The 15,221-nt window shown below is 42.9% G+C and overlaps 1 protein-coding gene across 2 annotated transcripts; it reads right to left on the reverse strand.

Moving 5' to 3' along the window:
* Window positions 1-376: 376 nt before the first annotated feature.
* Window positions 377-12,844, reverse strand: LOC131242273 (BTB/POZ domain-containing protein DOT3). Of its 2 annotated transcripts, none has more exons than XM_058240813.1 (6): window positions 12,602-12,844; window positions 12,319-12,388; window positions 8,944-9,881; window positions 6,558-6,819; window positions 3,285-3,413; window positions 377-1,761 (listed from the first exon to the last, which is right to left on the reverse strand). In XM_058240813.1, the coding sequence occupies exons 1-6, from the start codon at window positions 12,739-12,741 to the stop codon at window positions 1,399-1,401; spliced, it is 1,902 nt and encodes a 633-aa protein (XP_058096796.1). In that variant the 5' UTR covers window positions 12,742-12,844; the 3' UTR covers window positions 377-1,398. The 2 variants fall into 2 exon arrangements, with proteins under 2 accessions (XP_058096796.1, XP_058096795.1); XM_058240812.1 differs by having other exon boundaries at window positions 6,558-6,822.
* Window positions 12,845-15,221: the final 2,377 nt, after the last annotated feature.

Consider the following 15,221-nt stretch of genomic DNA (forward strand, 5'->3'; position numbering starts at 1 on the left):
TGGCTCCATGATGCGCTTACACATGTAAGCGCTTGCATACATTAGCAGTCCCATTAGGTAGAGCTCCTGATCATATAAGGTCAAAAATATTCAAATTTCAAATTTTTGTTATTTTTTCTACATCCTCGTACAAGGTTAGGCCCATCTTATGTAAAGAGTTTTGATTGATGATTGAAATGCGACAGAAGATTCAAAGGATCTCAAGTCCCTGCAGGTATGTATTCTAGCAAACCTCTTCAAAGAAGCGTAATTTTGATACACTCTAAACTAGGATCCGTTATTTAGACAGATTAATTAGAATTACTTGGATACTACGTATGCAATTTTTAAGTAATCTTTAGTGGCCTGTGTATCATCCGCCACACTCTACCAAGAGTATCAAAGTTTTTCTCTTTAAACTATTTCCCACGACTTTTATGTTCACATCCAGCTTATTGATGAAGCTACGAACTACAAAGTGGACACTATCTAAATCAAGCATACATGAATTACCTCTCAAATCTGTATTATTATTATTATTTTTTAAAAGGCAAACCCAACTATCTTAGCAAATGCACACTCCACCTTGCACGAAAATTCGTGAAGAAAACAGCCACAGGGCTCGCTAATTCTACCTGCAAATCTCTCTGCATTCTTACTACTTGCAATGCATCTGGTGGGGTCCACAACTCGGGTCGATCTAAAAATGGGGAACACCGGCTGAGAAAAGGCCTGAAATTTTGCCTCGCCATCTTCACAGTGGGGCCCAATGGATGCACGGCCCAGAGGTGGCACACCCGTGTGTGTTCCCCACGTGCACCACATTTTCACCCATTAGAATAGAGAGGCCGGTTCCTCTACCACGTTTGTGGAACAAGTTTATTCTACAGACATTGTGTGGGGCCCACCGTAAGGTAGATGCCACATCCAATCCGTCCATAAGGTGCCTCTTTCAGTTTTACCCATTATGCCGATAATAGAACCGGTCCAAAATAGAGGTGGGTCGCACCCACAGGGAACAGTTGGAATGGGACGCTGACCATTAAAACCTTCCACGCATAATGTGGGGTCCAATGTGTTCTATATATTCCATCCAATCCGTTGAGAAGATTCTCCCTACCTGGATGGATGAACGCACCAAAATTCATGCGATTCCAAAACTTGCGTGGGCCATACCATGATGAGATCGTAGAGGTTTTAGGCATGATTTCATGTGGCCTGCCTTAGTTGTGGATCAGCGAGATTTTTCGGTTACAAGGAGAACATGAGATGGAGTGGATGTCGTGAACACATTGCAGTGGGCCCCACACTCCACATTGTAGAATAAGCTTATTCTACAAACGTGGTAAAGAAACTGGCCTGTCAGTCAATAGAAGCTGTTTGTATTCACAGAAGACGACGGACGTCCAAATCTCCCTCTCAGGAGATGGACGAACGCCGTGTTCGGCAGCATGGTCCCCCCTGCTTGGGTTGGATCTCTAGATTCTCGTCACCGTCCATCTTCCCATTGAGGAATGTGGAGTTCTTGATCTTCTTCCACCTGGAGCTCCATCCTTTAACGCTCTTTTGGCTGTTGAGCTTGTCGAACTCCTGCTGCAGTTCCACATAGTCCCGTTGCAGCTCCGACAGCATCCCCTTCATCTTCTCGATCTCGGCCTTGAGGCTCTTGATCTCTTTCTTGGTGGATGATCTGGAACTCTCCTGCTCCGAGAAGGCTTCGCTCGGGATCAGATCCTTGCCTTTGATTGCAACCCTCATCTTCACTTGCTCCGTAAACAGTACCTGATGATTCTCTTCCTGTTAGATTCGGGTATTGGAGAAACAGAGCCAAGAGATTGCTAATACGTGCCCGTATGTGTATTCCCTCTGCAATTATGGTAATTCTCAAGCTCAATACAATCAATTATGGAAATGGTCCGGGCCGGAGAGGCCCATCATTATGGCCTAAGGCCCTTGTCCGGCCCAACCCAAGAACAGGCCTAGCATAGTAGGTCAATGCCCAATCCTGGAAAATTGTGTTGGCCCACGCATGAAAATTTAGGAAATTCTAATTTCTCTTGATTAGGTGGACCACACATGCAAAAATAAATAGACATAGGAAAATGAATACCAATGTCTACATGCAAGATGCATGTGTTGACTAATTCAAGATTGGAGCATCATACATGTAGAATAGATCGAGCTGTACCAGGCTAGGCTAAGGCCAAGATCAGCCCAAAATTTGATTGGGCCATTCCGGCAGGCCCAAGCCAATGGGGCCATGTCCGGTCCAAAGCGGGACTGGCGGCCCGTTATGGCAATCCACAAGGGTGTTTTAGGAACCACGTTGGTAACATGGAATCTCACCCAACTAGTTGTAACATCTCACATGACAGAATTTTGATACTCTGGCAGAGTGTGACAGATGATACGCATGCACTTATAAATTTCATAGCTTTCTAAATTATGGGTTTGGATGTATCATGAACTAAAAGTTGTAGTTATTTGATTACATTTAGTGGACGGTTAAAAATGGAATTAGGAAAGAGAATGTAGTGGGGCCCATGGGGTCTATGCGTATCCAACCCCCATTACCAGGGTTTTCCCAACATAAAAATGTACTCTAAAAAATTAGACTGATGAATCATCAGGTGGCCCACATGATGTTTGCATCGGCCTGATTTGAGGTGGCCCACTTCAATGGCTGGTTTATATTTTGGGATGGGTTGGATGCCACTCACACACCACAGTGGATCGCACACGCCACTAATTACGTGATGCATCTCCCCGACAGCTAGCTGGTATGCTAGGAAGTCTGTTTTTCAAGGGTTTTTAGCTTATAGCTAAAAAGGGTGGGTCGTATTCGTATATTGTCAAAACCCAATTTAAAAATTAAGTGAAAAACTTTGATACTCCGGTAGAGTGACATGGATGATACACTAGCACTTTAAAATTACTTAGAAATTACATATGCAGCATACAATCAATACCAATCAAATTGTCCAAATTACGTGTTTCAATTTAGATGTATCATGAAAAAAACATGCCATATGATTATCTGACTAAGGAGTTGATGGACATTTATTAGACGGTTCAAAATGGAAAATATCCATCGATTCTGTTTCAAGAAACAACTGTCCCCAAATCCGAGGCTAGGATTTCTCAACTGATCTGATTTTGTGAATGCAATCTAGCGACCGTGGGTTCCACAGTTTAGTCGGTTTAATCCAAGACTATGTATAAGAAATGTAGAATCTCTCAGTGCCTGTGTATGAAGCATTATTTCTGGCAGAGTATCAGATAACTCCCTAAAAGAAAATTCTTACCTGTACAACGATTCTCAGAGGCAATCTCTCATTCTGGGCCGCATGCAAGCATGCATCGAGCGACAGCTTCTCGCAATCCATTACTCTACACAATCTCCGCCGTTCGTGCTCCGTCAGTGATGGATGTGTCTGATCACGAAGAATGTATATGTTTGTCATGTTTACATACATGCGTGCTTGAGATACGAAATCATCACATGCAACTCATGTATGAGAATCTCACAATGCAGGCCCGTGCACATGTGCTAACCCATCCAGCGTGCGGGACGTCCAACTCGTGCGAAGGTGGGTCCCACCATGAAGGTCACCTGGGGTGAAGATTGCAGGTGACAGTTTGTCACCTGGGGTGCTGTTGTGTGTGAAGTTCACGTGCATGGGTTGCATGCGTTCATTTTTCATTTTAAGTTAGTAATTCTTCCTTCGACTGCTAAACAATCATTGCCACGAAACAGGTAAGCCGTCTCATGTTAACGGTACATCCAAAAAAGCAGGCCAACCCAAAACTAAGATGGGCCACACCACGGGAAACAATGTAAAAACACACCTACAAAACCTCTAAATTCAAGTGGTGTGGCCCAACCGAGCTATGGAATGGCCTAATTTTTGTAATGACCCTTCATCCTGATGTCTCACGTCTGATGAATGGATTGGATGACACATAGACAGTATGTTAGGCCTCCCCACGTTGCTCATGTAGTTCCCTGTGGGTTGGTCCACCTGAACTTTGCATTAGGCTATTTTGGGGCTAAGGGCTTAAAATGGTTTACATCTGATGGACGGTTTGGATAGAAGATACGCATCATAGTGCCCCGCACAGTTCAAGGGCTGGGAATTCAGACCCCTTTTATGACTGCTTATTCATTTCAGAGACGCGAATTGGCTCGGTCAGGCAGGGGTAACAGTTTAGTGGGTGAAGCCCTGAGCTGGGTCCCACCTCGATGTACATGTTGTATATCTACGCCGTCCATCTGATATGACTGCTTATTTTAGGGCATTGTCCCAAAAATGAGTCTCACAGAGTCCTCACACCACGTAGCTACGTAGTGTTGGGCTCACCACGCAATCAATGTTCAGGTTTTCCAGCGAGTACATACTCGGCCCTTCTATAACATAGATGCGATCTCACACATCATTTCACCACCTAAGTGGATATGAACTTATACAACTCGGTATACAATTCATTGAAGGATCCATGGCCCACCTTGTCATACAACCATATGACATGACATGTGCTGACAGAGGAATTAGATGTTATCCTAGCCCACAGAATAACCATCCACATTCGACTTAAAAAGGGGTTCTAATGTCGGTTCTCTTTCTTGATTACTAAACCATGGCCCTACTTGTCAGATTCGGGAACATGTGTATTATATGCTAAGATGGGCCACGTATCTTAGAATTCCTCGTCACCACCGTAGGCAGGCTATTGGTCAGGGACCCGAATCCTCCACAACACCTGATTTATTCTTACAACAATAATCTCCGTGAAATCCACTCCGTCCATCAGGTGCCCTCCTCGATGTCAAAAATTCCTGCCAAAATTTAGACTGATCCAAAACTCAGGTGGGCCACCCCATAAGGAACCGTAGGCTTGTGTATGGGGCCGAACATGGTGTTCAATTTTCATCCAAACCGTCCGGATCGGGGCGCGTATTAGATACTGACAGGTTGAGTAGCGAGAGTTGCTACTGAAATGACGTCACCAAGTTGCGTGGGCCCCACTATGATGTGTGTTTTGTATCCAGGCCTTCCATCCACTTGGAGAGATCATTTAAGGGCAGTATCCGCATAACGAGTTAAATCCAAAGCTCCGGTGGACCCCAGCACAGAAAACAGTGGGTCAGTGACGCTCACCATTAAAACTTCTAAATGCTACAAAAGTTTTAAATCAAGCTGATATTTGTGTTTTCTCTCTTTCATGTCTTTTTTAACTTTTGAAAAGGTTGAGTTTCAAATAACATTATGGTGGGCTTTAGGATATTTTCAACCGTGGGAATCACTCTCTCCACTGCTTTCTGTAGTAGTGTCCACTGCAGATTTTTCTCTACCTCGTTTTTTTTTTTTTTTGGCTCAAGTCCTACAGATTTTTATTTACCTCATTCATTGGCTCATGCCCTACAATGATATCTCAAAATAGATGGACGGTGTAGATACACATTCATCATAGTGGGGCCTACAGAACTTGGTGACGTCACTTCCGAAGAGGACTCGCCGTTCAACCTGTCAGCTAATCCGGGTCCTCCGGATCAGGCTTTCGTGGGCTAACAGTGAAAATGAAAAGTAGCATTTGATATCTCCTTTGAAGCATGCTGTTGATGTGAAATTCGCTCAGTCCATGAGCCGATAACCTTACGTTCTCCGTACATACAAAAGATCATAGCCATTGAAATAAAAATGGGTCGCACAAAGAGTAACAATGAAAAATTACGCCTAAAACACATAAGTTCAGGGGCTGTGGCCCACACACAAACCTATGAACGGCATCCCATCCCCTGGCCCATATGAGTTGCGATGTTACTGATTTTTTTCTCTAAGGTTTAAAATCAAGAAGCTTACCAGATGGACGGAGTGGATTTAATATGTACAACATGGTGGGCCCCAAAGAGCTTGGGCGTTTTACGTGCTACGTAAAACCGTTACTGCAGAGGAGTCTGGTCCAACAGAAAGACGTAGTTGACGAAAACTCACTCTCTGTCAGATGGCCCATGCATTTAATGTGCATGTGCACTCCGCGTTGCGCGGGGAGATAATACGGTGCCGGACCATCCAGAACACGGTACATCCATCTCGTTACATTACACGTGGCAGGTCCAGTTGTGAATCTCGACTGTCCATCTAGTGGGCCATAATATGGATGGAAACTGGTTCAAGATACACATTGATCTGATAATGATAGCCATCTGAAAAGTTTCCCTCTGAAGCGACCCTAGTGAAGAAAAACAGAAACTAAGGACTATGGTATCTCATGAATGTCCTATTTCTAGACTATTTCTAGACATAGCCAATCCAAATGAGGCCCACCAAATAAAAACTCCCGATCAAACATCAAGTGGGTCCCACCATTATGAGCCAAGGTGCAGAAAATAAGGCTAATCTGGTCAGCAGGTGGGCCACAACCGTACGTCAAATGTAGGCAACTGTCCATTTCTTCTTAACTATGCAACCAGCCTGATTTAGACGATGAGGCCCACCTGATGAATGGCTGGAAATGACGCAGACGTGCCACATTGGGGTGTAACGAATATAAAGAAAAAAGGAGAAAAAGAAAGTAACCTTGAGGTAGGTGTCGATGGCTCTATAAAGGCCATCATCGCAGGTTCGGGCGTTCTGGGGCAGAGTTTCGCCAAGCCGTTGAAATTTGGCGATGGACAGATTTGAGTCCGTCGCAATCTCAGCTAAGTAGCCATCTAACAGCTTCCCCACTGCGATATTCGCGCATTTCTGCTGCTGATCGTGCATAAGGAAATATTCCACTATCCTTTGTACCACGTCCACGTCGTGCACGCTACATTCTTCCCCTGACGATGATGATGAAGAACTTTTTTTTTTGATGGACACCGTCATCATCACCGTTAAATAGTAGTTTAGAAGAGAAGATATATATGATGATGATGATGTTGATGATGAAGAAGAGGAGAAAGGAGAAAGTATTCTTTGCTATCACTTATCTGTGGCCCAGATGTATCATATCAGGACAGTTAATTTGCTGGGCGGTGCCACGAAAAGCATGCTGGTAAGATGATCCTTGAAGGACTTCCGATGATGGTTAGAAATTCCAAGAAAAAGAAAATCCTCCAGTCGGGGCTGGAATCATCTGACCGTTGTTAACTTTTCTGGGTGTGGTCCATACTAGGCAGGACCAAATGGATCATGCCAGTAAGATGATCTTAGCCGTCAATTGAAGGATTTCCCATGATTACAAATGGGTGGTGAGAAATTTCAACCAGCGGTCGATATACAGTGGTAGAAGAAAAAAGAAAAAAAAATTCTCCAATCGGGGGCTAGAATCGCCAGAGGACTCGGATTGCCAGGGACTGCGGTCGGAAGCTAGGTGGGACCTACCGTGATGTTTGTGTGAAATCTACCCAGTCCATCCATTTTTCTAGTTTATATTAGGACATAAACTAAAAAATGAGGCAGATCCAAAAATCAACCGGGCTACTGAACGCGGATTGCGTCCTACCCCCGCCCGGATGGTTATCCGTCCGGGCCGGGCTCTGTGGGGCCCACCGTTATGTAATTATTTTATCCACACCGTTAACCGTTTTTATGTGATCATTTTAAGCTGCAAGACAAAAATTGAAGCAGATAAACAGCTCCAGTGGACCACATCAAAGGAAGCTGCAGTGATAATGACAACCACCGTTGAAACCTTTCTAAGGGCCACCGTGATGTTTTCTTTACCGCCCAACCTATTAATAAGGTCATGCAAACTTGGATGAAGAGAAAACACAAATTTCAGCTTGATCTAGCACTTCTCCAGCTCCCAAGAAGTTTTTAATGGTGGACGTTCAATCCCGACTTTGTGGTCAACTTAAGCCCTGTAACTACCTCAATTTTTGGTTCATACATTAAAATGAACATATAAAAAATAGTAATAGTGTGGATAAAATAATTACATTACGGTGGGCCCCACAGAGCCCTGACCGGACGGATTACTGTCCGGGCGGGGTAGGACGCAATCCGCGACCCTGGGCTACTAGACAGGAAATAGTGGAGATTGAATGTCCACTGTTGAAACATGGTGAGGCCACCGAATTTTTGCATCAGGCTAATTATTTTGTGTTTTAAGTTCATCCCAGTGGGAATGACCTTATGAACGGTTTAGATGACATATAAACATCACAGTGGACCCCGGAGATGTTCAAATGGTAGACATTTTCCTATCCACTTTTCCTGTCGTGTGGCCCATTTGAGTTTTCTATCCCCCTCATTTCTGTATCTAGAAAAACGGATGTACAGGTTGGATTTCTCATAAACATCACGGTGGGACCCACCCAGCTTCTGACCGCATAAACGTCCTGCGGTCGGGTTCGCAGGCAATCCGCGTCCTATGTGAGGCAAGACCGCGTAGATCATGATCTATAAGCGTCATATCCTGGATGCCATTAGCCAGTTGCTAGTGCTCGGTGCTCTGTGGGCCCCAACATGATCTATGTATTTTATTCCACCGTCCATCTATTTTTACACATCATTTTAATATTTTATGCTATAAATGAGGCAGATCAAAAATCTGGTGGACCACACCATGGGAAAACAGTAGTTCATTGAATGTCTACCATTAAAAACCTCCTAGGGCCAACTGTAATGTTTATTTGACATCCAACCTGTAGATTAGGTCATACAGACCTGGATGGAGGTAAACATCAAATATCAGCTTGATCCAAAACTTTTGTAGCCCCAAGAATTTTTTAATGGTGAGAGTTCAATCAACACTGTGTGGCCCACTTGAGATTTTGATCTACCTCAGTTTTGGGTCCATATTATAAATTTATCTGTAAAAATGGATGGACGGCATGGATGAGAAACATACATCATGTTGGGGCCCACAGAGCACCGACCACTAGCCATTGGCCAGTGGCAGTAGCCAATCCGTTTCCCGATATCCTCTCCTAGATGATGATGATGATGATGATGATGTTAGCGATGGGACACTCACTTCCTGAGAAGTCCTCCATCACCGTTGATGTAATTGGGTATCATAAGATCACTGACAGTAGCATCCTCCAACGCCATCCCCACCCTCTTCTCCAGTTCCGTTATCAATGCCGGCGTTGCCGAGTATACTATAGCCATTTTCAACATCCATAGCAAGAATCCACATGAAACAGCCTCTCTATGTGGTGGAAGTATACTCACCAAGCTCTCTATCATTGTCCTTTGGTCTTTGTTGTGGTTGTGGTTGTTGTTACTGCTGCTGCTGCTGTTGTTATGGATGTGGTTGTTACATCCTCTTCCACTCAAGATACTCAACTGCAACTGATGCCGTTCACTCCCATAACCCACCCTATGCCCATCACATTCTCCATCCAATCCAGGCAACCATTTTTCAGCGTAACGCATGATACACGCGCCGATCGTCCCTGGGCCCACTCCTTTCGCTTTGATTGTAGTCACCACCCTCACGAAATAATCGATCCTGAGAGTGGACACGTCATCAAACCACCATTGTTGGTCATGGCCCACCCCTCCGTGCGTCGAGCTGTCCCTAGAAGCCTTCCATGCGATCGAGTCGCTGCAGCGTCTGACGATCTGGAGGTTCTCAGCCCAAGGTGATAGCGGCTCGCATGATCTGAGGACGGTGATCGAGTCTCTCCAGGAGGAGAGGACGGCGAAGGTGAGGAACGCCTCTGTCTTCGAGATCAGGTTGCCTTCTTCGAGATCTTCGTTCATCTCCAGGAACTCAGATGCGCACCGAAGGAATGCGACGTTCGCTGGTGTCAGATCGATCGGAAGGCCGTAGCAGAACTTGAGAACAGTCTCGAAGGTGTCCGGTCCGCCAGGGAAGTTGTCTATCTTGAGATCATGGCCGTAGGTTGAGTCTGAAGGTTGGAGACTGAGTCGACTCAAGTAGCCACATCTCGAGAACAATGGATACTGGGTTTACATGAAAACAAGAAAATTACCATTTGAATTACAGAGGTTTGTGATAAATCTGAGCCGTTTATTAGGTGGGACGCAAGACAATTTTGGGCTGTTAAATCGTACGTTTTTTTTTTTTTTTTTTTTTTTTCATCCATTTCTACCCTACTTACCTGATAGTTGAATAGCCTACTTTATCTGATGAAGTTGGGTCTTACTTGACGTATGGATAGGATTCCCTACACAAGCGTCAGGCTGGCACGTGTCTGCTAATGGAGGTGATTGAATACATTCCACGTGTTAGAATGCGATAGGTGGCGATTTTATCCATTGGACTGGGCTCCTTTTCAATGATCCAAACGGCCTACATGATGAACCATACCACCGGTTTGGGATGCCTGGTGCAACTCTTGTATTTAAATACTTTAGCCCTTTCATTATTCAAATGTCACGGAGAACGTCCATTTTTAAGGACGTGGTTTGGCTGGGGAACCCATCAGCGGCCAGTGAGTTGGTGTCAAAGCTCCATGGGCCTCACCATGATGTATGTGTTTTATCTGGGCCTTGTATCCATTTTCCAGCTCTTTTCAAGGCATGAGCCCAAGAATAAGCAAATATATAGCCCAGTAGGGATTGAATGCATGTATTTGTGTTTTCCCTTTATGGACAGGTTGGATGGCTAATAAACAGACATATATAGAAGTTTTGGATAAAGATGATATTTGTGTTTTCCCTTTATGGACAGGTTGGATGGCTAATAGACATTGCGGTGAGCTTCGGAAGCATTCAATCCCCACCGTTTCTTATACTGTAATCCACTTGGGCTTTAGATCCGCTTCCCTAAAATGAGCTGGGAAAATGAATAGACCGCGTGGATAAAACATATACATCAAAGTAGGGCCATAGAGGTTTGACACTAGCCAGCTGGCTATGGTGGGTTCATGAGCCAAATGAAGTCCCATTTTCAATGGAAGAGAGCCCAATGAGTATGGTTGGTTGCCAAAGTATATCTGTTTAAAAATTACTCGGCATATTCAACCCAAGAAATCCAGAATCAGATACAAGACTTTTACTGGAGTCAACTCAATTCCTTCTAAAGAGATCTTTATTCACTTATACCGAACCTCTAACTGGTCCATATCCACTTGCCAAATTACCCGATTTTAGTATTCATTGACATTAACATGGATAGTGAGGTTGATATGGAACTATAAATAATTGACTATAACTATTCTTTTTGGAAATCTTGTATTTTTTGGTAATTAACCATATCTTAAGTCAAGAATTATCTTTATTTCTTAAGCTTTTAGTCTGTCATTGAAGTTGTTATTTTTCTATAACTTTTCTTTCTAAAAGGCAAGTTTTGTTTTTTTTTGTTTTGGTAATTGGACATATCTTAGATTTTATATATATATATATATATATATATATATATATATATATATATATCTATATATATATATATATATATATATATATATGAAGTAGCTATTAATTTCCTAGTTTATTAGTTATATAACTTTGTTAAAAATAATTTTTTTCTGCTTTGAATTATTTTACTAATTTTATTAGGTACTGACTTGCTTTTAAAGTTTTTAATTAGGAATTGGCCGATGCCCAATACCCCAACTATCGAATTTATATCCAATTTCTTAAGATAATGTTTGAATCTGTATACATACACACTATTCGGGGATGTTTGGATAGGAAGCATCTTAAGATAAGCTACTTATGCCTTAAGTAGCTTATCTTGATGTCTATTTATTTAACTGAAGTAATTAAGTAACAGATAAAAAAGCTACTTATGATTTATCATAAATTAAACTTATTTATCTCAAATAAGTTACTTATCTACTGCTGGTAAGTAGAAAAAGTATCTTATTTGGTGGTATCCAAACAGGCCATCGAGTCAGATGTCGGATGTCAAATACATATATTGCATTATCTCACCCATTTAGAACCCTAGCAATGATCAAAGAATTAAAATATTCCAATATAATATATTTTTTTGTTTTTATTTTTTCCATCTATTGTTAAGGCGAGGATTATTATATCAACGGCTTGGATCATTGATAGGTGAACCAAAATCTAAAGGCTAAAGTCCGGGCGTATTCTACATCAATACATCCGAATGTATTCTATCAAACCTCCTTTGAATGCATCATTTCAAGCTAATATCAGATTATGCCGACCAGCCGATCCTATACTTTCAAGAAGCAAAATCCGGCCATGTTTCGTGCCCGGTCCAAACGGAGAAGGTGAGAAGGCCAACGAACCATGCAATGATCCAGACCGTTCATGTGGAGAAGACTGCCTTCAAATGAACCGCGGTGATCTTTTAGTGAGTTCATTTCCATGATGACCACACACCATAGGAACTTCCAGATGAACGGTCCATATCATCAGGTGGTGGGCCACAAGGACCGATCAGAATTTGTGTCTGGGTTCTTACCTTGTGAACATAAAAGGTGATGTCATGTACTTGGACCGTTAAATCCGTAGGAATTTGTGAAGTGACAAACCTGCAATTCATAAACCACCAAAAAGAGTAAGATTCCTCACGGACATAAGAAAGGTTGATAAAGTGTATATACCGTTATTCGGTATATAGCAATCATCCACCACCCATTATTCTCTAGGGACATCGAATATACACCGAATAAAGGTGTATATCATCTACATAATCAGAATATTTAAAAAGGGTGAATGTTTATCAAGGGTTGTGATTTCATTACCGTGATCTTTCCTTCTTTTCGAAGGACTCTGCGATCGATACGAGCTTGGTTGGGATTACTATCCGTTGATCATGGGCGTGGCCCACTTCATCGAAATCAGTGCCCGTGTTTCGCGGCCGAGATACTTCGAAAGATCTCATGGTGGTTCTCCCTCCCTAGCTACAATGACATGACATGGAACACCTTAAGAACGCAAATGAAGGAGAAGAAGAGCAAGGAAGGGGTGGTGGGCCATTGGTTGAATAAATGTGAGAGGTGAGTGTGTGGCTGTGAATGGAGATGGAGTAAATGGACGGTTGGATGGTCTGTTTAATTCCTCGTAAGTAATTTCTTTATCATGTTCGTGTTAACGAGTAGACAGATGGCGTATGATATGGCCACAGTCCCTAACCTGATGCCCTTAAAACCTGTCAATGCGGCGTGTGTGTATAAAATCCAGTCCGTTCATCAAGAGGATTCTTCTTGATATGTGTCATGTTCCAAAAATCTGATCAGATCGATGGTTATTGAGTAGGCTACATGTGTGTTGATTTTGGAACTTTGGTTGATTGTTTTTTCACTGTCCATTTTTTTTATACAGATGTGGTCCATACGATGAACGGACCGATCTAATATTCGGACTGCAGCAATAACAAGATGGTTCGGGGTAGATGAACGGCGAGGATCTTGCATGAACGTGCGACGTTGGCAAGGGTAGCCTGAGTAGGACTAGACCCCCTGCTCTTGCATTTTTGAAGAGAAGTAGACAAAAGAGATGGTATTGAGAAATCGGGTTTCAGCCACGTAGATATTGAATGGACCACACGATGATCGTGTGGCCTACGTGAGGCTGTACCATCAATTTCTGTAGCTATATATACCGAACAGTTATCTATATCCATACGTCTCTTTCTCAGCCTCAGGTAATTAAAGAGAGAAGAACGGGACCGAATCCTTCACACCACCTATGTTTTATGCAGCACTCAAAGCACGGGTGGGCCCACAAGGTTTTCTGTGTGAAATCCACTCCGTCCATCAGCTGTGCTCCTCAATTCTAGGCTCTTTGGAAAAAAAAATTCAGCCAGATAGATAATTCAGGTGGGCCACACCACATGGAACAACGGAAATAGGATGCTGGCCATAGGTTTTTGTGTGGGGCCACCATAGCAAGTATATTTCATCAAACCCGTTCATGAGGTGTGACTCACAGGGGGATGAAAGGTTTTACGCACAGTTTTAGATTGTTCACATTGGTTGTGGCCCATTTGATTTTTTTCATCGGGCTGATCTTTTGTATTTTCAGTGAATATAAGGTTTCTGACGTGATGGACGGAGTGGATTTCACATGTCCAGCAACGTGGCCCCGTAGAGCTAGGTTGTTTTAAAAGAGTTGTTATAGGCTATTCCAGCGCAGAACAGAGCGTCTTGGCGGAGTCTTCAGCACATTAAGGTCATTTCGATACTCATTTCTCTCCACGGCAGTTTTGCTAAATCCACATGCTTGGAGCCATAGAAATCCAAATGTGAGAACACGTGCTAATATGAAACCCGTGTATGGGTCTTAGCCTTTTTTTTCCCTAGCGGTTCATTTGTTTTATATGTTAGATCACTTTGTGGAAAGCTCGTTGGATGCGGATAGGACGCACACAGTCACCAAAGCCGTTGAAAACGCGCCATGCATGCATATGCACATGCGCAGGTAACGCTTTTCCATTCGCAGTGGATCAGGTGCGTCCAATGCCATACTAGACGGAAGCGGATCGCGTGCGAAAACGGATTGGCGACTCCCCCTGACACCAGCCAATGGCTGGTGGTTGGTGTACCGTGGGACCCACATGATGTATGTGTTTCATCCATTTTTACAGATCATTTTATGGTTTGATCCCAGAAATGAGAGTTATATAAATCTCAGGTGGACCATACCACATGAAAACAATAGTGATTGGATATCCATCATTAAAATCTTCCCAAGGCCCACTGTACTGTTTTTTTGACATTCCAATATGTTTATTAGATCATACAGGCCCAGATGAAGGGAAAAAACCAAAATCATCTTGATCCAAAACTTTTATGGCCCCAAAATGCTTTTTAATGGTCGACGCTCATTCAACACTGTTTCCTGTAATGTGGTCCACTTAAGATTGGGATATAACTCGTTTTTGGTCTCATACCGTAAAATGATCTGTAAAATTAGATGGTGTCAGGGGGAGTAGCCAATCCGTTTTCAGCGCGTACTGAGTAACTCAGTAGGATTAAGGTACTGAGTAAAATGGGAACGGATTGGCTACTCCCCCTGACACCGGCCATTGGCTGGTGGTCGGTGCTCCGTGGGGCCCACCATGATGTATGTGTGTCATCCATGCCGTTCATCTATTTTTATATATCATTTTATGACACAAAAAAAGAAATGAAGTATATTTCAATCTCAAGTGGATTACATTACAGGAAACAGTGTTGAATAAATTTTGACCATTAAAAACATTTTGGGGGCTATAAAAGTTTTTGATTAAGCTGATATTTATTTTTTCCCTTCATCTGGGTCTTTATGACCAAATCAACATATTGGATGTCAAATAAACAGTACAGTGGGCCTTAGGAGAATTTTAAGGTGAATATCCATTCATTATTTTTCTCCTGTGGT

The sequence above is a fragment of the Magnolia sinica genome, chromosome 4, assembly GCF_029962835.1.
Source record: "Magnolia sinica isolate HGM2019 chromosome 4, MsV1, whole genome shotgun sequence".
Classification (NCBI taxonomy): Eukaryota; Viridiplantae; Streptophyta; class Magnoliopsida; order Magnoliales; family Magnoliaceae; genus Magnolia; species Magnolia sinica.

Bases quoted from the DNA above. Each gene is read 5' to 3' on its own strand.
- LOC131242273 (XM_058240812.1), bottom strand. From the start codon at position 12,741: ATGAGATCTTTCGAAGTATCTCGGCCGCGAAACACGGGCACTGATTTC. The intron at 3,414-6,557 runs GTTACTTTCTTT...CTTCGTGATCAG, and splicing joins CCATCGACACCTACCTCAAG to ACACATCCATCACTGACGGA. The intron at 1,762-3,284 runs GTAAGAATTTTC...GAGAATCATCAG, and splicing joins CTCTGAGAATCGTTGTACAG to GTACTGTTTACGGAGCAAGT.